Source organism: Triticum urartu, chromosome 3, assembly GCF_003073215.2.
Source record: "Triticum urartu cultivar G1812 chromosome 3, Tu2.1, whole genome shotgun sequence".
Taxonomy (NCBI): domain Eukaryota; kingdom Viridiplantae; phylum Streptophyta; class Magnoliopsida; order Poales; family Poaceae; genus Triticum; species Triticum urartu.
In genome coordinates, this window is record NC_053024.1 from 20,569,951 (window position 1) to 20,589,620 (window position 19,670).

At 47.8% G+C, this 19,670-nt stretch overlaps 3 protein-coding genes and 1 long non-coding RNA gene across 5 annotated transcripts; 3 read left to right on the forward strand and 1 right to left on the reverse strand.

Moving 5' to 3' along the window:
• Nucleotides 1–4,724: 4,724 nt before the first annotated feature.
• On the forward strand, nt 4,725–6,423 carry LOC125542460 (hydroquinone glucosyltransferase-like). Its single transcript, XM_048705506.1, has one exon. The coding sequence runs from the start codon at nt 4,845–4,847 to the stop codon at nt 6,291–6,293; it is 1,449 nt and encodes a 482-aa protein (XP_048561463.1). The 5' UTR covers nt 4,725–4,844; the 3' UTR covers nt 6,294–6,423.
• A 3,018-nt stretch (nt 6,424–9,441) lies between these two features.
• LOC125542461 (ADP,ATP carrier protein ER-ANT1) lies at nt 9,442–12,281 on the forward strand. The gene is made up of 3 exons (XM_048705507.1): nt 9,442–9,844; nt 11,127–11,495; nt 11,583–12,281. Exons 1-3 carry the CDS (start codon nt 9,515–9,517, stop codon nt 11,895–11,897), a joined length of 1,014 nt encoding a protein of 337 aa, XP_048561464.1. The 5' UTR covers nt 9,442–9,514; the 3' UTR covers nt 11,898–12,281.
• A 144-nt stretch (nt 12,282–12,425) lies between these two features.
• LOC125542462 lies at nt 12,426–17,927 on the reverse strand. The gene is made up of 3 exons (XM_048705509.1): nt 17,741–17,927; nt 16,280–16,886; nt 12,426–14,469 (listed from the first exon to the last, which is right to left on the reverse strand). Exons 1-3 carry the CDS (start codon nt 17,906–17,908, stop codon nt 13,058–13,060), a joined length of 2,187 nt encoding a protein of 728 aa, XP_048561466.1. The 5' UTR covers nt 17,909–17,927; the 3' UTR covers nt 12,426–13,057.
• LOC125542463 lies at nt 14,458–15,817 on the forward strand. Of its 2 annotated transcripts, none has more exons than XR_007297931.1 (3): nt 14,458–14,597; nt 14,710–15,127; nt 15,201–15,817. It is a non-coding gene; the product is annotated as an uncharacterized LOC125542463 (long non-coding RNA). The 2 variants fall into 2 exon arrangements; XR_007297930.1 differs by having other exon boundaries at nt 14,493–14,664; nt 14,772–15,127.
• Nucleotides 17,928–19,670: the final 1,743 nt, after the last annotated feature.

Sequence of the window (19,670 nt, forward strand, 5' to 3'; positions counted from 1 at the left end):
TATCTTCCTCGGACTCTGGCATGTAGTTGATGTCCTCGGGGTTGTCTTCGTCCCCGTTGATCATATCATCGTCGTTGACGTCACGAGTGCCTATGTCATTGCCAGCGTTCTGGTTATCGGCGTCGCCCTGAGCGGCGCCGTTGTCGAGAGTGTCTTGAATTGGTCAGATAAGGTCATGGAAAAAAATTGGGTCCATTTCAAGGATGTTGAGAAACGACGTGCTCTTGGACGGGGCCTCCTAGCCTACCCGATCACCCTCTGATAATTATGGTCTATTTTTGTATATATTTGAAATGACCCCAACTTTTGCGAGCAGGTCGACATGCCCGTGGTAGGCACCGATGCCAGATTTGAACAATTTCCGACATCGTATGCAAGTTGTGACATGTAGGGCCACTTATTGGCCTTTTTTGGCAGAGAAAACTTCACAAAATGCAAAAAAAATCAAAAACAACTTTTCATGGTGCCTTACATTGGTCATACAAGGCTTCTGGCCTTGTGGCCTACCCGAATACCCTCCGTTGAACATGGTCTATTTTCACACATTTTTTAAGTGACCCCAACTTCTGCAAGCAAGTGGGCATGCCCATGGTAGGCATTCATATCAGGTTTGAATGATTTTCGACACGGTATGCAAGTCGCGACACACCAGCCATTTATCAGTCTTTTTTCATTGAGAAAACTGCTGAAAATGCAAATTTTGCCTAAAACCGAAACAATTTGGCATGGTGCGTTGAATTGGTCATATAAGGTCATGAAAAAAAATTGGGTCCATTTCAAGAATGTCAAGAAACAACGTGCTATCACACAGAGCCTCATGGCCTACCTGAACACTCTATGTTCAACATGATCTATTTTTGCACATTCTTAAACAGACCCCAACTTTTGCAAGCAGGTGAATATTCCCATGGTATGCATCCATGCCGGATTTGAATGATTTCCCGACACCATATGCAAGTTGTGACACGTCCATCAATTTATCACCCTTTTTTGACTGAGAAATTTTTAGAAAAAGTGAAATTTGTAGAAAACCAGAACAACTTGACATGATGCCTTGAATTGGTCATACAACCAAATGAAAAAATCAGGATCATTTGAGAGATGTTGAGAAACAACATACGCTCAAATGGAGCCTTCAAAGCCTGATATGGCGAGGGTGTTTGCAAGTGTTGGTTTTCTTTGTTGTTGATTCAGTGCAATTTTTAATCTAAGACATGCGATGTACAATCAGAGGAAGAAGAAAACTAGTATGCTTTTTAATGTTACTTTATTTTTACCGATCATTCTACGTCTAGATGTCTATTCATTCTACTGACCTTTATTTTTCTTGATATTAATCAGATCTAAGATGCTTCATGGGTATCTTTATCCAAAAAAAACGCACAAGACAAGCTGTTGTGGTGGGCATTGCTAACGAAAGAGCAGTTCAGGTACAAGTGATGACATCGGCAATGAGCTAAGCAATCTTTTCATAAGAGCAATAATCGAACCAATTTTTTACAAGCAGAATGATGTCAGCGTTAAAGAAAAACTCTCCAACTGCTTGGCTGATAAGCTAGATCAGAAAACTAATTAGTACAGTGCATATAATTAACTTGTGCGAGGTAGACATCCAGCAAAAGTACACATAAGCGCAATTCAAAAGCAACAATAACAAGTGTGTGTGTGCCCGGAAAAAAAAAACAAGTGTGTGCGGAATCAAAACAATTTATGTTCGATATCAGTGCATACTGACTAATCACTAGTACTGGCAGTCTACCAAGGGTAAGATTATCAACATGCATGTGTTCAAGCCTTCAAGGTTTTAGGAGAAGTAGTCAAGTATGCATTAACTTATTTCGGTTGTGCTAATCAGTACTCAATTTTTCTTTATGCTGAAGCAATATTATCAATGCAATATAGTAGTACAAAGGACGGCAAAAAAAAAAAGGATGAATCGTTGACATAGACTATGAGAGTTAAGACGAACGAAGCATTTAGCGATATGACATGTGCAAACTTAAAGATCTCTGCAGGGTAATACAACCTCGGAGAGATCTCCCGGTTCAAATATGAGTAAAAGCTGCAAATCTTTAGGCTCTGTTTGGATTATCGTTTTTCCCTTCAAATACACTCGTAAAAAATGCAGGTCTCCGCCTGTCGTATTGGTTTCCGGCTAGAAATAGCCCTTGGCCGGTAACTTACACCCGTAAGTTAAACGCACCGGCATTTAACCACGGGTGGAGTGAAATCCAACAAAATTTTTGGTGTATCAATCTATTTGATTGGTCCTCGCACCCCCCGCGTCACCTCCGCTCGGGCGGGATCGCAACCCTAGCCGTCGGGGGCTCCTTGTCCTTCCATCCCTTCCTCCGCCGCCGTCGAAGGACGCCGCCGGCCTATAGCCCGGGGGTTGACGGTGGTGGCGGGGGCCTTCCCTCTCTCCTGCGTCATGGGGGTGGTGCGGAGCCCCGTGGCGTGTGGTGGCACGGCCGATCTGACCTTAGTGGCGTGGCGGGTCTGCCTTGACCGGCGACGGCGCGGCGGCCGCCTCAGCCTAGGGCAGATGGTTGCGGGTGCGGCGGTTGGCCCTGCTTCGGGCAGCGGCCTTGGCTGCGTTCGGCGGCGGCGGCCGGATCTGCAGCGACGAACCATCTGACCTCGGATCGGCGGTGGCGGCAATGGAGGGCTTGGTGGTTGGGTCGGCACCATGTGTGGTTTGCCCTCCGGACAGATCTGATCTGCCCGGTGCGACCTGCTCGATGTGCGGCGGCTCAGGTCGGCGGCGGCCCGTGCACACGATACTTGATGGAGGTTCCTCGAGCGGATCCGGGTGAAAACCTAGTTCTCGGCTTGATGCCAAGACCGGCATTGGCGGCACTCTTTTGTGTCATTACCTTCTTGAAGGCATTGCTATGGAGAAGCTCCGGACCTCTATCCGCTACCTCCGGGGAAACCCTAAATCAGTAGATCAGATGACGGCGGCGCATTGGTGTCGTTTCCTCCTTAGGGGCGTCATTCTTGGAGGCGTACACGGGATCGGGGGACCAATGGGCGGCTTTTTTTGGTGGAGCGGTGCTTCATCCTACACATTGATGATGGCGGATCTCGGCGGCGTGGCGCAGTGGCGACTCGGCGCCCGATGCGCGGTGATGGACTCGCGCAGGAGGAGGTAGCTGTCTGGCATCATGGTAGCGTCGATGGTCGAGGGGCCTGACAAGGTAGAAGCCTCAATATTTGCTCTGAAGACGGACCTGTGGAATATGGCGGCGACGACACATGTGAGTGCGTCAGATCAGTTTATGTCCTAGACCTGGTATGTGGCTCGACTGGGGATTTCTGGCTTTTGATGATAGGCTTAAGTGAGTGGTCTGGATATTTGGCCTAGTTGGCACACCTTCATCATATGGATAGGAGTAGTGGCATATGTTGCTAAGATGACGGATTCAGGCATATTGTTGTGATACTTTGTGAGGTCCTCCAGAATAATCAATAAAGTGGCAGCATACATCTCCCAGATGCAGAGGCCAGGGATCATCCTCCTTTAAAAAAAAATCAATCTATTTGATCTACCATATCTGAAGATAGGAATCAAACAGCAAGGATTATTTGACCTGCCAGACAAACCAATTGTTATTCAATCTAGCGGTGCAGATGCACAGGTCATCAGAACTTATACTACTGTTTTACAGCAGGATAAGAGTCGTTAAAAATACGTACAGGCTGAGAGGCCAGCCTTAAACTCCAATTTTTGACACTCAAGTTGCATTCAGAACTGATCTTCCGAATCAAATTGTTTCAAGTTGCATTCTAAATAAAAGAACAAAAGTACAGAAGAACATAACTAAAACTAATGGAGTACCAGTGATCGATCATCCGGCGTTTTGACTAAAAGAAAGAAATGGCAGTGGTGCAACTGGGCTAGTTGGCGTTTGTCCGTTCCACAGGCCTGTGGCTGTCACCTGTCCCACGAGCCCGGCATGGCCATTTCTCCACGGCTATTTTTCGTTTTTGGTTTATGTTGTGGACATTTTAGGTTTGGTAATTTTTCATTTTTGGACACTTTAGAAATTGTAGCGCTGGTTTCCGAGAATTCTTGTCACAACTTTTGGAGTTCGTAAAATATAGCATATTCATTAATGGTTGTAATAAAGGTTAAGGGGGGCCATTGCCCCCATTGGTCTACACGAAGCTCCGCCACTTGCCCCACCTAGGAAAGAGAAGAGGAGAGAAAGTCTTAAACCACCACCCTTAGCCGCCAGGGGGGAATCTGTTTAAATGAAAGTTTTGTTCTTTGTAAAATAGAACTGTTGGAAGGGAGGAACGCACCAAAAACTTATAATAAAACCCCGAAGCACCCTTGCACGGCCGCGTAGCCGCCGGTGAGAATCTTCCGTATAAATGGTTGGTATCTCCTCTAATTATTTGGAATAAAACTAGAACTTTTGGTAGGTAGCAATGCACTACAAACTTATACTCCCTCCATAAACTAATATAAGAGTGTTTAGATTACTACTTTAGTGATATAAACCTTTTATATTAGTTTACAGAGGGAGTATAAAATAGAGCTGTTGGAAGTTGGGAATACACCAAGGACTTTGTATACCGCAAAGCGCCCGTGCGTGGCCGCGTAGCCGCCGCGGAGAAATTTCGTTTTGGTGATTGGTATCTGGAGTAACTTTAGTTGGTGCAGTATAAAAATAGAACTTTTGGTTGGTAGGAATGCGCCACAAACTTATAAAACCCCACCCGTAGCACATCACTCCAGCCAAACCACCGCCCGCGTACATCAAATCAGACCATCGCACGCCCAGAGAATCTGCTCCTCCCGAGAAAGAGACACGGGATCAGCGGCGGGCGCAACAATGGAGGCGAACGGCGTCAGCGGCGGCGCGGCCGGGGCTCGCCGGCCACCGCACGTGGCGATGCTGGTGACGCCCGGGATGGGCCACCTCATCCCGCTCGCCGAGCTGGCCAAGCGCCTCGCCGCGCGGCACGGCGTCGAGGCCACGCTCATCACCTTCGCCTCCACGGCCTCCGCCACGCAGCGGGCCTTCCTCGCCTCCCTCCCGCCGGCCATCTCCTCCCTCTCCCTCCCGCCCGTCGACCTCTCCGACCTGCCGCCCGACGCCTCCATCGAGATGCTCATGTCCGAGGAGTGCGTGCGGCTGGTGCCGGCGCTGACCGAGGTACTCTCGCGGCTCATGGAGACCACGCGCCTGGTGGCCTACTTCGCCGACCTCTTCGGGGCCGACTCGTTCGACGCCGCCGTGGCCGCCGGCGTGCCGAGGAGGTGCCTCTTCTTCCCCGGGAACCTCCAGGGGCTCACCCTCATCCTCCACCTCCCGGAGCTCGACGTCTCCATGCCCGGCGAGTTCCGCGACCTCGCCGAGCCCGTCCGGCTCCCCGGCTGCGTGCCCATCCCGGGGGCGGACATCCTCTCGCCGCTGCAGGACAAGTCCAGCCCGAGCTACAGGTGGATGGTGCACCATGGCAGGCGCTACCGCGAGGCCCACGCCATCCTGGTCAACTCCTTCGACGTCCTCGAGCCGGACGCCGCCACGGTGCTCGGCCGCCCGGAGCCCGGCCGCCCTCCCGTGTACAGCATCGGTCCGATCATACGCACCGACGCCGCGCCCGTCGCCAGCGACGCGCCGCGCGCCCCGTGCCTGGACTGGCTCGACCGGCAGCCGCCGAAATCCGTCGTCTTCGTCTCGTTCGGCTCCGGGGGCTCGCTGCCGACGGAGCAGATGCACGAGCTGGCGCTGGGGCTGGAGCTCAGCGGGCAGCGGTTCCTGTGGGTGGTGCGGAGCCCGAGCGACGAGGGGGCCGTCAACGCCAACTACTACGACGCGGAGAGCAAGAAGGACCCGCTGGCGTACCTCCCGGCGGGGTTCGTGGAGCGGACCGAGGGCGTGGGCCTGCTGGTGCCGTCGTGGGCGCCGCAGACGGAGGTGCTGGCTCACGAGGCCACGGGGTGCTTCCTGGTGCACTGCGGGTGGAACTCGGTCCTGGAGAGCCTGGTGCACGGCGTGCCCATGGTCGCGTGGCCGCTCTTCGCCGAGCAGCGGCAGAACGCCGTGATGCTCTCGGAGGGCGTCGGGGCCGCCGTGCGCGTGCCGGCGACCAAGAGGAAGGAGGAGATCGCCGCGGCGGTGAGGGAGGTGATGGCTGGCCCAGGCAAAGGCGCCGAGGTGAGAGCTAAGGTGGCGACGCTGCAGAAGGCCGCCATTGAAGGCCTCCTCGAGGGAGGCGCCGCCACGGCCGCGCTGGACGAGGTGGCGAGCAGGTGGACTGGCGCCGAGCATGCGTGAGTAGGCGTCGGCAAACCTTGCCTTGCCCCCTCCAATTCTGTTGTATGCTTTGTTAAGTAAAATTCTCATGATGCACTGGTTGTTTGTAAGTTGCTTTCGAAATGTATTGCGGTAGTCGATTTTTCCGGCACTGGATTCCCCTCGCAAATGCCATGACCGGCAGCACCGCCCGTCTCCGTCTGGATGCCATGCGATGCCAGAGCCGCGGCCGCCACCTCCACCCTTCCTCTAAACCCGGCCACGATTCTACTAGGTTGACGCATGACCTTTCTGTTCTTCGGGATCGACAGAGTCGCCATGCATGAGTGTCATCGTCTTATCCCATTAGTCGTAATTTTTTTGGTTTAAGCAGTGCGCCCGTGATCCACCTACCTATGCTCCCTGCACAGACGCATCCCGACGGAGGAAGTGGACAACTTCATGTGAACTACTCACAGCGCGACAGACACGGAGATGGGGAGCGGTAGTTTTACGTGGACACGGACGTCTCTTATACTCGTATTAATCTGATGATGCAGGCCGGATGTGTACGTGAGTGTATGCACGTGTATATGAGCGTTTGTGTCTGTACTGATGCTTAAAAAAACGGAAAATACATTAGTGACAAAAACGTTCTTATATTATGGGACGGAGGGAGTACGTCTCACCTCTCGCTTGGTCACCAGTGCCCAGTGCATGTCTCTTGTAATGGTCCGAACGCCTATGCTTCTCCGTCCCCTCTTTCCGGCGCACTCGAACCTGTCAACCCGCGACTCCCCCTTCGCCGGCAACGCCGCTGCCGTGTCGTCCCCCGGTTCCAGGGTGCTCATGGCTTGGCGTCGTGGCGATGCCCCTGTCCATCTCAGGATGCGCATATTAATCGACACCGGTTGCAAATTTAGGCAAAACTTGTCGTTAGCAAAAACGAATGCTTATGCATGTATTCTCATTGTCATTCCATTTTGAGAAGGGTTGTTTGAGTGCAATACCTTGCAAAGAGGAAGCGCAAAAAACATGTGCTCATCTTTTCTTCAAATGTCGCAATACGATTACGCTTTGGAGGGCCATCATCGAGAAGCTTGGCTTGAATCACATGGATACCTCCACGTGGCACCTTGATGAAACCGTCGACGCACGGTGGGGCAAGAGAACCGGCAACAACAATCCTAATTGGCATGCCATGGCCTCCCACACCATGCTTGTCTCTTGGACCATTTGAAATGAAAGAAATGATAGAGTGTTCCACGCAAAAGCATGCCGCGCGCCATCTACTCTCCTTACCATCATCTTGGAGGAGGCTAAGCTTTGGGTTACCGCGGGTGCTAAGAAACTTGTTATCGGGCGAGTAGTTGTCATGTCGCTTTTGTGGGTGTTTTGTAATACTCTAAACTCTAGTCTCTCCTTTAGTGGATGAGCCAAATCTTTTGCCTTCGTTTTGATTTTTTTAATGTTTTTCTTAGAAACACCAGTTGTATATTTGTTTGGAATAAGAAGAGAGAGCAATAAAGAACACCAACAATCCACGCAGAACCTCTAAAGGTGAAAAGATAGAGCATCGATGTAGCTAACTGATTGGGGTCCCTCGGGGGGCTAGTCTATATCTCGCTTGCTGCGAGACACAAGATCGTGTCGCTTACAGTGAGCTGGTAGTGAGTCGGCCTGCTAACCATGTGTTTCGTCAAGCTGATGTCATGCAGCATTTTTTATTCCTCCTTTTTATGTTCTGAAAATAAGAAGTACACACATTATACAAAAACAATTTAGTTAAGATGTGACATTTTGAAAATGTTCACGTGTTTCAAAAAGTTTACGTGATAGTTTAGAAAAATGTTATACAATGTAAATGAATGTCCTGTGATTAAAACATATGTAGGTTACATTTTTAAAAAAATGTTTACATGTTTAAAAAATATGTTTGTGACATTTAAACAAATGTTCATACAATATAAAAAATGTTTGCATACTTTAAAAATGTACTTGAAAATGTTAACATGACAGTGAACCCGTTGGATTTTTTTTTTTGGCTCCGCCACTGCGGCCCAGCTACGTATCATTTTACTTTGCAGCGCAAGACTCTGCCGTCCTCGCCGTGAACTAGTATCATTTTCCTTTATATACACCGCCTCTCTTTTTGATTTTCCGTAACGGATCTCGGCACCGTTGTACTCAAGTTCCTTAAACACAACAACGGCAAGAAGATTCTCTATCTCGTACTCATCATCGACGGTGTGTCGCTGTTTGCATGGGGGTTGTTCACGTTGTTGACTTTATGGGCTAGGGCTCTGGACTGAGGCGGAGCTAGCATAGAAGCATTGGGTGCAGATGACACCAACAAAATTTAGCAGATCAAGTAGGGCTTTACAGGTACTCGACCTCTTGAACCCAACAAAAAAGTCATGGATGAATCCATTGACTCAAAATTTGATGCCCTGTGTGTGTCCAGTGATGTCTCCCCTGCGCGTGAATCAATTGTGCATTTTTGATTTCTTCAGTTGGGCTTAATCATCCGCACGCTTCCGTTTGCATATTCAAAGTTATGCAATTTACATGATTTTATTATGAAAACAAAGTGCATGGAAGTGATTACACTGTAGTCATCACATTATTGTTGGTTAATGAAGTATGATTACATGGTGCTGTTCTTGCGTTTTAATTGCGGGGGTCACCGAATGGTCTTTGTGAGGATTTCTCTCCGCCAATTGCTTGAGTGCCACTTCCTTCATGAAGGCGTTGCTATTGAAGAATCTCGTTGTCCCTGTGATTTCATGAGATGGTTGATGAGGCTACGATAATTGTTGTAGTTTGTCGATTGCAGAACCAGATTTCTTTTTCCCCTCGCATACACATAACTTTGATAGTGTCAAACTTTACTATTTGTCGGCGTGTTTTTTTTACGTATGTTACTGTTGGTTGTGTGCATTCTAATTCAGCGGAGACTGGATGTGTGTTCTTTATGTTTGTATCCTCTTAATGCTTCCCGCTCCATTTTTAAATAAAATCCACCCCTTTAATTTTTTAGGGGTTAAAATCCACCCTTTAGTGAAAATTCACACACACACACACACTCTCTCTCTCAAAGCCCTGAAGCCCACGTAGAAGAAGGCCCAGTTAACTACAGGTGAGCTTCGTTTTGTTCTCTTCTTCGCTCCGGCCTTTGATTATAATCACAAAAAAAATCAGGCCATGGAAATCCCCCACGCCACGCACCACCACCAACTCTCTCCCGCGGCGCCGCTCCACCAATGGCCGCCGCCGCCGCCGCCGCCGCCGCGGCCACGAGGAAGGACGGCGCCGACGCCCACCACCCGCCCCATCGCCTCCGGTCGCCCTCCAGGGTGGCGGCCGACTTCGCCATGGGCGGCGCGGCGGCGGTGGTGGCCAAGACGGGGGCGGCGCCGGTGGAGCGCGTCAAGCTGCTGCTGCAGAACCAGGCCGAGATGCTGCGCCGGGGCGCCCTCACGCGGCCCTACCGGGGCATCGCCGACGCCTTCGCCCGCGTGCTCCGCGAGGAGGGCGCCGCCGCGCTCTGGCGTGGGAACCAGGCCAACGTCATCCGATACTTCCCCACCCAGGTCAGCCCCCCTTCCCCCCCTTCCTTCCTCCCTTGTTCCATCCACATTCTCGACTGACGAATCCACCCGTCTGATTAACGGACTGTCTGAATCATGATGCCTGCCATACCTGCATTCAGGCAGGCTTCAGCAGCAGAATTAGCAAGCAACGCAATCCTATTTGGGCATCCAAAATCTAGTTTTAGTCAGCTGATTTAGTGTAGAAATGTGCTGATGCGGTGCATCGGGTGAGGCTAATTTGTGTAATTCGCTTCACCCACACGTATTTTCTGTGGCCCTCGAATTTGCTCACGACTCTGAGGTAGTGAGGCGCTGTCTGACTGGCTGGTAGCTCCCAACTTTTTCTCACCACATAATACATAGTGTCTCTCGCTTTCGCTTTCGCAAGGCTAGTTATAAATTTATATCTGGCACAGGGAAAGCATGAGTGGCTTAGAATCTGATCGGTCATGTGTGAAGAAGTACTGCCAGATTTATCACAAAAAACAGAGACGTCCTCGTGTCTTCCAATAATACAAAATGGTTCCACCCCTCGCAATATGAACAATTAAGATTCAGCATTCACATCCATGATGCGTACACCACACCGCAAGGGCAGACTTTCTGGAAAAAGCAAAGATGGTAGAGGAACATCACGGGCTCGTGGCCACACAGGGTCTAGTCTGATAACGATTATGCAGCTGAATCGTATTTCGGTGAATACTGTTCAAAGTTGCTACTTTTATCTGTACGGCCAATCACTGAAGTTCTATAGCATGTCCTTGATTCTGATTGATGCTTTATATAGTGGAATTAGAGAAATGACTAGTGTGCGGACTGTTTGCTATCACAGAATAAACTTATGCTTCCACTGTTACAATTATTTTCTGCAGGTTTTGTGAAAAAACTAAGAGTGAGAACTGCATTCCATTTCATGCTGAACTATCAAACATGGCCCTGAGCTACATGTTTGTACCCTCCACACATGTCCTAACCAGGGATTCTGATGGGTGCTGTACATAGTGGAATTAGGAAAGTAGCTACTGTGCGGATAGTTTGCTAATGCAGAAGAAACTTATGCTCCTGCTACCACAATTATTTCTGCAGGTTCTGTGTAATAGCTAAGAGTGAGAATCACATCCCGTTTCATGTTAAACTATCAAACATGACTCCAGAGTCAAGAGTACACTCTGTTGATGTGAAAAACTACCCTTAACTTGTTGATGTGAGGAAACACTCTTGTCATGAAAAACTTTGTTGTTCAAAAATGGAATGAAACCTCACTCGTGCACCTTTTGTGCAGGCCTGCAACTTTGCATTCAAAGGCTACTTCAAGAGCTTCTTTGGCTATGACAAGGAGAAAGACGGGAAATGGAAATGGCTAGCTGGAAATGTAGCATGCGGCAGTGCTGCAGGAGCTACAACATCATCCCTGCTGTACCATCTGGATTATGCACGGACACGGCTAGCCACTGACGCGATTGAATCTCGAGCGAACAAACGTCAGTTCAGGGGGTTGCTAGATGTCTACAAGAAGACACTTGCAACTGATGGTATTCGTGGATTGTACCGAGGCTTCAGTGTGTCTATTGTGGGTATTACTCTATATCGGGGCCTTTATTTTGGCATCTACGACACCATGAAGCCTATTGTACTAGTAGGGCCGTTGGAGGTAACATCATTCTTGTGTCATCTGCATCTCACAGATGAGGTTCCCACGAGACCAGTTTGACACATTTATTATTGGATGCTTTTGCAGGGAAATTTTCTGGCCAGTTTTGCCTTGGGATGGACAATAACTACATTCTCTGGGGCCTGTGCCTATCCATTTGATACACTCCGACGAAGAATGATGTTAACTTCAGGGCAGCCATTCAAATACAGGAGCGCCTTCCATGCCGTAAAACAGATAGTCTCCACCGAAGGGTTCTTCACTCTATTCAGAGGGGTCGGTGCAAATATCCTCTCAGGAATGGCAGGAGCTGGAGTTCTTGCTGGGTATGACCAGCTCCAACGGTTTGCAGGCCGGCATGATTACAAAATTGAGAACAAGATGAAAGGGGCATTGAAATGATGTGCATATGATGGATCTGCATGTGCCTGGGAAGATCCTTGGGTTTTCAGGTTGCGCGCTGGCCAGATGGGATGTGTTGTGTGAGCTACAATTACCGAGCTCACAGAGCAGAACTTGAAATGCCTGCAAGAGTTAATGGGAATGAATTGATCAGCACAGCAACATTTCCTGGAGGTGAATTTTCCCAGGACAAGAGATGGCATCAGGGTGCAATAGATGATTCGTTTCTATACAAAGTTTTGAATACCATAACGACTAGATCTTATTCTTGAAGTGTAAATTAATATGGTTTCGAAAGCTGATGTCCCCATGTACACTATTAATGTAAGCTGTGAATAGTACTGTAAAGAATAAAGAGTTTAGGGCCTCTTTGGTCCAAAGGAATTTCGTACCTTGTATTAGGTTTGATCCATTTATCCATACCTGGAACATTAGTTTGCTGCCACACCTTTGCTGCATTTGCTGTAATTGCTAAGACTGACATAAGCCATTGTTGTTGTTGTTGTGGTTTTTTAGGGTACATTGTGGTATTTTTTGATTGATCAGGCGTCCGGCCTTGTTGATCGCTTAGAAGGCCCAACTAATGATGATATGTAGGCTTCTGCTGAGACTGGAATAAATCTGAGGTGAGCTTCATTTTGCATTGTCCTTTGTTTTGGCCTTTGATCATACCACAAATTAGATCATGGAATTATCATTTTCAGTGTAAAACTCTCTATGTGGCTTGCTTGTTTTGAACAAGTGTGTAGCGCCATGCTGAACAAGGCTTTTCACCACATATTAGTAGCTTACAAGTAGTTCTTCAGGATCTCACAATTCTCAACTGAAACAAGTGGCAAGTTATCTGGTGTGAACTGCAATTTACTCTAGAAAATTAAGTTTGATTGGAATTTAGTGTTTTTAACCTCCATTGACAATGACTTTACTTTGATAAATTAGACTGTAATTTTGTCAAATTGTTTCCCCTGCATATATCCAAAGAACTAGGCACTTTAAGCTTCTTAAGAATTGCAAGCATGTATGCAACACACAATTGAACTTGACAATCGTAATCGGTACTTATAGCGATAATACATCGAGTAGTTCTTGATTCACAACTGTAAGAAATAAAACATAAAACAAACTCCACAAGTTTGGCTATAATATGAAAGAAAAGAACACTAGAGAGAAATAGTAGCTTCACGCTTCCTCCGCAAGGTTGTTTTAGGCTGCTGTTGAGCACAATACGGGACATGGTAACTGAACTCGGTATAAGGAGGTATCTGTGATTCCCATGTCACTAATACAAAGTCACCCTTAGGACGAAGGGAGGGATTCTCAATGATCTCTCCAATCCTTATCTTGGGTAGTTTCCTGGCTTCAGTTCGAGGAGGCATAAGGTGTAGTGGAGCAGCGGGGGAGGGAAGGAAGTTGGTGAAGTCTACTGCACATCGTTTTTTGAAACGGTCTGATGGATGCTCACCAAACATTGACAAGTTATTCTTTGTCACATTCTTGTATCTCTTCAACATGGAGAGCCAGAACTGAAGGCTTAAATTTGTCCTCAACCCATTGGTAAGTGAATATGCTGCCACAAATGACCCGTCCAACAATTTGATGAACTCTCCTGCTAACAGTGTCAGCTTTGGGTGGTCCTCACTGTGGGCACTTCCAAATGCTAGTGCCTTAAAGAGGTAGCTGTACTCCTCATCTGGTAATCTACTTAGGTGAATTGGCTTCACAGTACCATATCTAGTCAAACATTCCATCCTACTAATGATTATAACCTTACTTTCTGTGCTTATGGATGTCACTGCCCGGTAAAATGATTTCCAGTCCTCATCATTGACCTCTGAAACTAATTTAACAACGACCAATGCCCTCCCTGTGCACCTTTCTGTTTCTACCATATGGAAGTTGTCTCCATTGAAGTGCAAAATTGAAGAGAAGTAACTACGGACCTTTTCATCATTGCATACATGTGCTACCAGAGTTTTCTTCCCGACTAGATAGCCACCGATGATTGGAAGTACAGATGGAGAAGCACGAGGGTTGCGCTGCAACAAGAAGTTGATAACTTGTTGCTTCTCAGTCCAACGACTGAACATACAGTTGTCGACATAAAGATATGTGTCATAGGGTCTGCGAAACATGGGTTCACACCCACCCAAAAGTATGACAAACTCTGTGATATTAGAAACAACGGTCTCTAAATTTAACAAGGCATCTTGTAGGTCACAGTTGTTATCAACTTGGTGATTCGATACACCAGCATTTGCACGGAAGCGCTTCAAGGGAGTGGCAAGATATGAGGCAAATGAGCCAGAACTCATCACTTCCTTAGTGCCCTCTCTGACTAGTTGGTTGCACTTGAAGGTGTCTAGTGCATGATAACCATGGTACATAGCCCTAGCTAGCATCTTCAGTTGCAGAAGCATACCAGAGTTGGTGATGTACCGGCCATCCGCCTCCTCGACAACCGTCTGAGCTCTTAGCAGGAGTTGCTGCAACCTCTCGGCATGCTTCTCCTCCGAGCATGGCGCTTCTGAATACCTCCCGATCAAAAAGGAGAAGAATCTGCTAACAAGGTCACCTGCAGCCGCAGACAGAACAACTTCCATTCTGAGAACTTTTGGTTGAGTGACTACTGAACTGAAGGGGAATGCTGATGTTGAACTAGAAGCTTGTTTTGGTTTTCACCTTGTAGAGTTCAGGTTTCAGGTATATATAAGGTGTTGTTGAGATAGATGCATGCATGGTATTGCCGTGTACCGTGAAAGACCAGCTGGTGCGTCTACAGTCTACATCGTACCAATATGTTGCTTTTTTGCAGATTCTCCCATCTGTGGTTGACTGAAGGTCGTTGCATCGTGGTTGCCTGACTTTCTTTCGCAGAAGTGCTCTAGCTGCTGTGACCTGATGGTTGTCCGTACAGGCAGTGGGCCAGTGGCCAAGTGGAGCTAGCAGGATGCCACTATGAGGCAAAGTGGCAAACAGAATAGACTGGGTGAGTTGGGATGAGTTGCTGAACCCAAAGAACATGGGTGGGTGACCTGTGCTTCAAAGACCTTGATAGATTCAGCGTCATGATGGTAGCACCACAAGCTTGTAGAATCGCTTTGTCGCCCTTGAGTTCTCATGGACAGTTACTGCTGGAATTCTAGTGTTCTGCAAGCTGAAGCAAAGTAAGGAATTTCATTGCCTGAAGAAGCATCCTGCATGGAATCTGGTAGATGCGCGACCACCGAAAGGTACTCAAATCACAAACTTACTATTGATTATTTTTAGCTCTACTCGAAATCACTCTACATGGCTTGCTTGTAGAACAAGCACGCACCGTCATCCTCAGAAGATCTTGAGAAGGCCGCGTAGATGGAAAAGAAAGTTTCTCAGATGTCGGCAAAAAAAAAAAATCTTAATCAGGGTGCTGGCCCAAGCAACACCATGTCATGTTACTATCTGCATCATGTTTCAGTGGACCTAGCAGGATGCCATGATGACGCAAAGTGGTAAACAGAATAGACTAGGTGAGTTGCTGAACCCAAAAAACATGGTGGGTGGCCTGGGATTCAAAGACCTTGAAGATTCAACATAATCATGCTACCACAACAAGCTCGTAGAATCGCTAGCTGCCCTCGAGTTCTCACAGCAAATACTGCTGGAATTCCGGTTTTCAGCAAGCTGAAGCAAGGCAAGGGATTTCATTGCCTGAAGGCGCATCCTGCATGGAATTTGGTAGACCAGTCTGGCTCTGTTTGGTGAGCAACGACAGAGAGGTACTTGAAATCACAAACTTCCTTTTTTTTAAAATAAAATCCTTCTACTCGAAATCACTCTACATAGCTTGCTTGTTTTGAATATGTATGCACCATCTCCTGAACAAGGTTGTAACAGCGCCATGTAGAGTGTTTTCCTGGTAATGTAGTAGCAATGATCAGAACAAACTTCACCAAAGTCATAGATTCATTGCCTGCCAGGAATAAATATTACACGAAAAGACGCAGTTTGTGCTTTATACCTTGAAATGCCTCAAATTAACTAGACAGTCATATACATCTCTACCAGATCTTAGACACTAGCAAGTTGGTCTGAACTTTCAGCTGGTGTAGCATTCCACTGCTTCACAGGCAATTCTTCAGACTCCATCTCAATTAGTATGCATTAGTTTTAGCACTACATTATTATTCTACATCAATCACCTAGCATATAGTAGAGGAGCCTCAACTGAAAGGGATTCACAGCGCTGATCATCTAGCATGAACCACGGGATTCAAAGCACTGATGAAGTGTACTTTGTCTCATACGGATGGGCGTCAGCTGGATCTCATTCCCACGGGTGTCACGCATTATCTTCGTGATACTGACAGTAATGCTGTCGGTGCTGGGCGCGACATATAAGGTACCGCCGTCCTCCGCCGGTGGCCACCCGTCGGAGAGGGTGGTGCTCCTGACCTGGAAACGCGAATATTGCTGCCAATCCAGGTCGACGTTGCTCGAGCCAAGTTGGCACCTGAACTTGCGCCCCTTCTCCGTGGTGGCGGCGGCATCAGGATCTACGCACAACACTGAGGCGGCATTGCCGTAAGGTGGCGGTGCTGGAGTGAACTTCACCAGGAAAAAGGGGCTCCTGTCTCGCCTGTGGAGAACATGCACTCCTGCTTTCACCTCCAGTGTGAGCTTAACATTGTACTCCAACTCGGTGGATGGCCACATATGACCGCCGGTAAGATGAGCCAGGAGTGCGACGGTGGAGCCGGCGAAGTTGCAGCCAGGTTCCGGACAGAAGCATGGCGCGTGGGGGCATGACTTGCCATGATTCTCCACCTCGTGATAGTGCGTCTTCACGGTGCACCCGTATGTGACGTTGGCGCAAGGGATGTGTAGGGACTCCAGGATTTTGTCGAGCGCGTTGCATCGGTTGTACCCGCCGGGGAGGGAGCACGTGTTGCAGTTCTCCTTGTTTATGAGTTTGCCATGGCACGGTGAGCAGATCACATGCCCAACGACGCACTGTGTGTCAACAAGAAAACACATCATGATTTATCCTGAAGTCCTGTTTGAAAATGATGAGCATGCTGAAAACAACAGTGGGGAACCATGCAAAACTTGATTGACCAATTTGTTCTTGGAAATGTTGTGCTGGTGGCAGAACTCACTACATAATCTTTGAACAAGGATACAATTCGCTCGCCACAGGTATCCCCAAGTCAAGGATGCTCTCGATTTGTATTGGCGTTTTTGGAGTTGAGGAAAAAATTGGTGTTAGTTGTAGGATGGAAGTGGCCAGATTATCTGGTCTGGAAACTAGGCAGAATTATCTACATTCTGTAGCCAAAAACAGTACTTGAGTGCTATCCGTTTACACGGCAATAAGCTTGTCACAGGTTGCTTACCCTCCACAATTTTTTTTCGCACAGTTAAGTTCCTGACTAGAACTCGGAAGATTTTTTTTTGAAAGCAAAAACTCGGAAAAAATTTGTGCCCCTAAGGGGATAGAACGGTGAGAGCAATCTATTGTGTGTGTGTGTTTGTGTTGTTCCTTGGGTGTAGAAACTGATCCCCTTTTCTTTACTTTGTCATATGGCAAGCAAATACAGTATTTGTGTAGGTGATTCAGTATGTATTTGAATTTAGCCGTGCCTTTTCCCTATCTGTGATTTTTATTTTATTTCTGATAAAGGTGTGCGATTCCTCTGTGTATCAAAGAAGGAAACACACCATGGTTTCATATTTATATGCATGCTTGTGAAAATGAAAATGCATGATCTTCTTCAGTTCCAGTTCAGAGGTTGCAGGGGGGCAACAATGAAGAACGAATAGTAGCGAAGGCAAATGAAGAGAAGCGACGGTGGAGGATGAGAGACCTGGAACACCGGAGGCCGGAGGGGGCCGAAGCAGATGGTGCAGTCGAGAACATCCGGGGCGATGATGCCGCTGATGCCTGCCGCCGCCGCCGCCATCTCGCTCATCTGCTCCGGCCGCTGACGGTGATCCCCTTTCCTCCTCTTGTTGCCGCTGCAGCTCTCCTCCATTGCTCATAGGCAGCTGCGCTACTAGTCCACCACCACAACTTAGCGGTGAAGAAAAATCCGTGGCTTGCTCCATACGCTGCAGCGTGAGTGCAGGGTGTACTAATTAACTAGCCGTTGTGTGCATTGACGTGATGCGACGAGGCAGGGGCGGGGCAGAGGAGGCTAGTACTAGGCTATAGTACTATCTAAGCTAGCCGTTCCTTTTTTGGTTTTGAAATCCGCGGTGATGCTCCGGTTTTTTTTCATTTCGGCTTTGGTTTTCAGGAACTTTTTGGTCATATATTCTTATGTGGGTTCCTCGAGAAATGTGATGACGTGGCTATTCTGCACCTGGGCTGAGGGCATGAACAGTAAACTGGTTTAAACAGTGAAAAAAAATTCAACAAATCCGAGTTTATTTGTGCTGCAAAAAAGTCTCATTTGCATGATGCTCGTTCAAAATTTGGTGAAGTTTGTACATTCGAGGAGCTCGTGGTAATTTTTTTATGGATGAGACTTCTGAAAACGACATTGCTCGCAACCGATTTTGTCTTTTTTTTTATCACGAGCTCCTTGAATGTCTATACACTCTGAGATTTTGCACCAACATCATGCATTTGAGCATCTTATGCCATAAAAATAATTCCATTTTTTTTTGTTTTGTCTGCGTTTTTCTTACCTTAATTGTTAACCAGGTGTAGATGAGTCCGAGCACCGAATTGAATTTTCGATCTACTTCAAGAAATAGTATTAAACTATACCTAGACATCCCTTATGCCGGGCTTAACAAAGCTAGAAGCAGAAAACCTAGGCCCAGATCCAGCCTGGCCTGGCCGTCGGACCTAGAATTGAGGCCCATCCGGTGCGTCAGTGAAAAAGCACGGCGACCGTTGGCCGGGGCTCTTCCCTAAATCGCAATTATAGCAAGCCCGGCCTTCGGGCTCAAAACCTAGTCCCAGGCTTGGCCCGCGGGCAGGGCCGGGCCCATAGGTGTGCACACTGTGCAGCCCGCACAGGGCCCATAAATTTTATATAGGCCTATATACTGAGCGCTAGGAATTAGAAGGGAATCTGGGCCGCTGTCGCTGATTAGTTGAGCTCCTGGACTGGATCGCGGACATGCTAAAATCCACGTGGACGCGGCAGTTTCCAAAACCCGCAACTGTGGTGCTGCGGCGGCGGTGTGCAGGAGTAACAATGGAAACTTCATGGGCAGTTCAGCATTGGTGATACATGGGATAACTGATGCAGCAACATTAGAAGCTATTGCATGCAGGGAAGGTCTTGCTCTGGCACAAGATTTACTATTGACTGATTTTGTTATAGCATCGGACTCCAAGCAAGTAGTTAATGATATTAAGACAGCAAGCAATGGAAGCTACGGAGCAATCATCTCGGAAATTAGAAATCTTTTAGTAGGGTTCAATTGTAATATTATTTTCGAAAGCAGAGCGTGTAATAGCAATGCCGATAGGTTAGCTAAGTTTGCACACTCTTTGGATAGGGGTAGGCATTTATGGTTTCTGGAACCCCATGATCCTTTTTGTATTCCACTTAACGTGGTTTTTGAGCAATAAAAACTTGGTTAGCCCCTAAAAAAAAGCAGATCATGGCTTTCACTAAAGAAAAAAAAACGCTCGATCATGGTCTGGTGAGCGTGCGTCGCTCGCATTTCCAACCAGCACCGCCTAACATTGCGACTTTGCGATGATCGCGAACAGACTTCCATCCCTACTCCGGTTCCTGCTGCCTCGCAATTCTTGAACGAATCGAAGTGAATAGC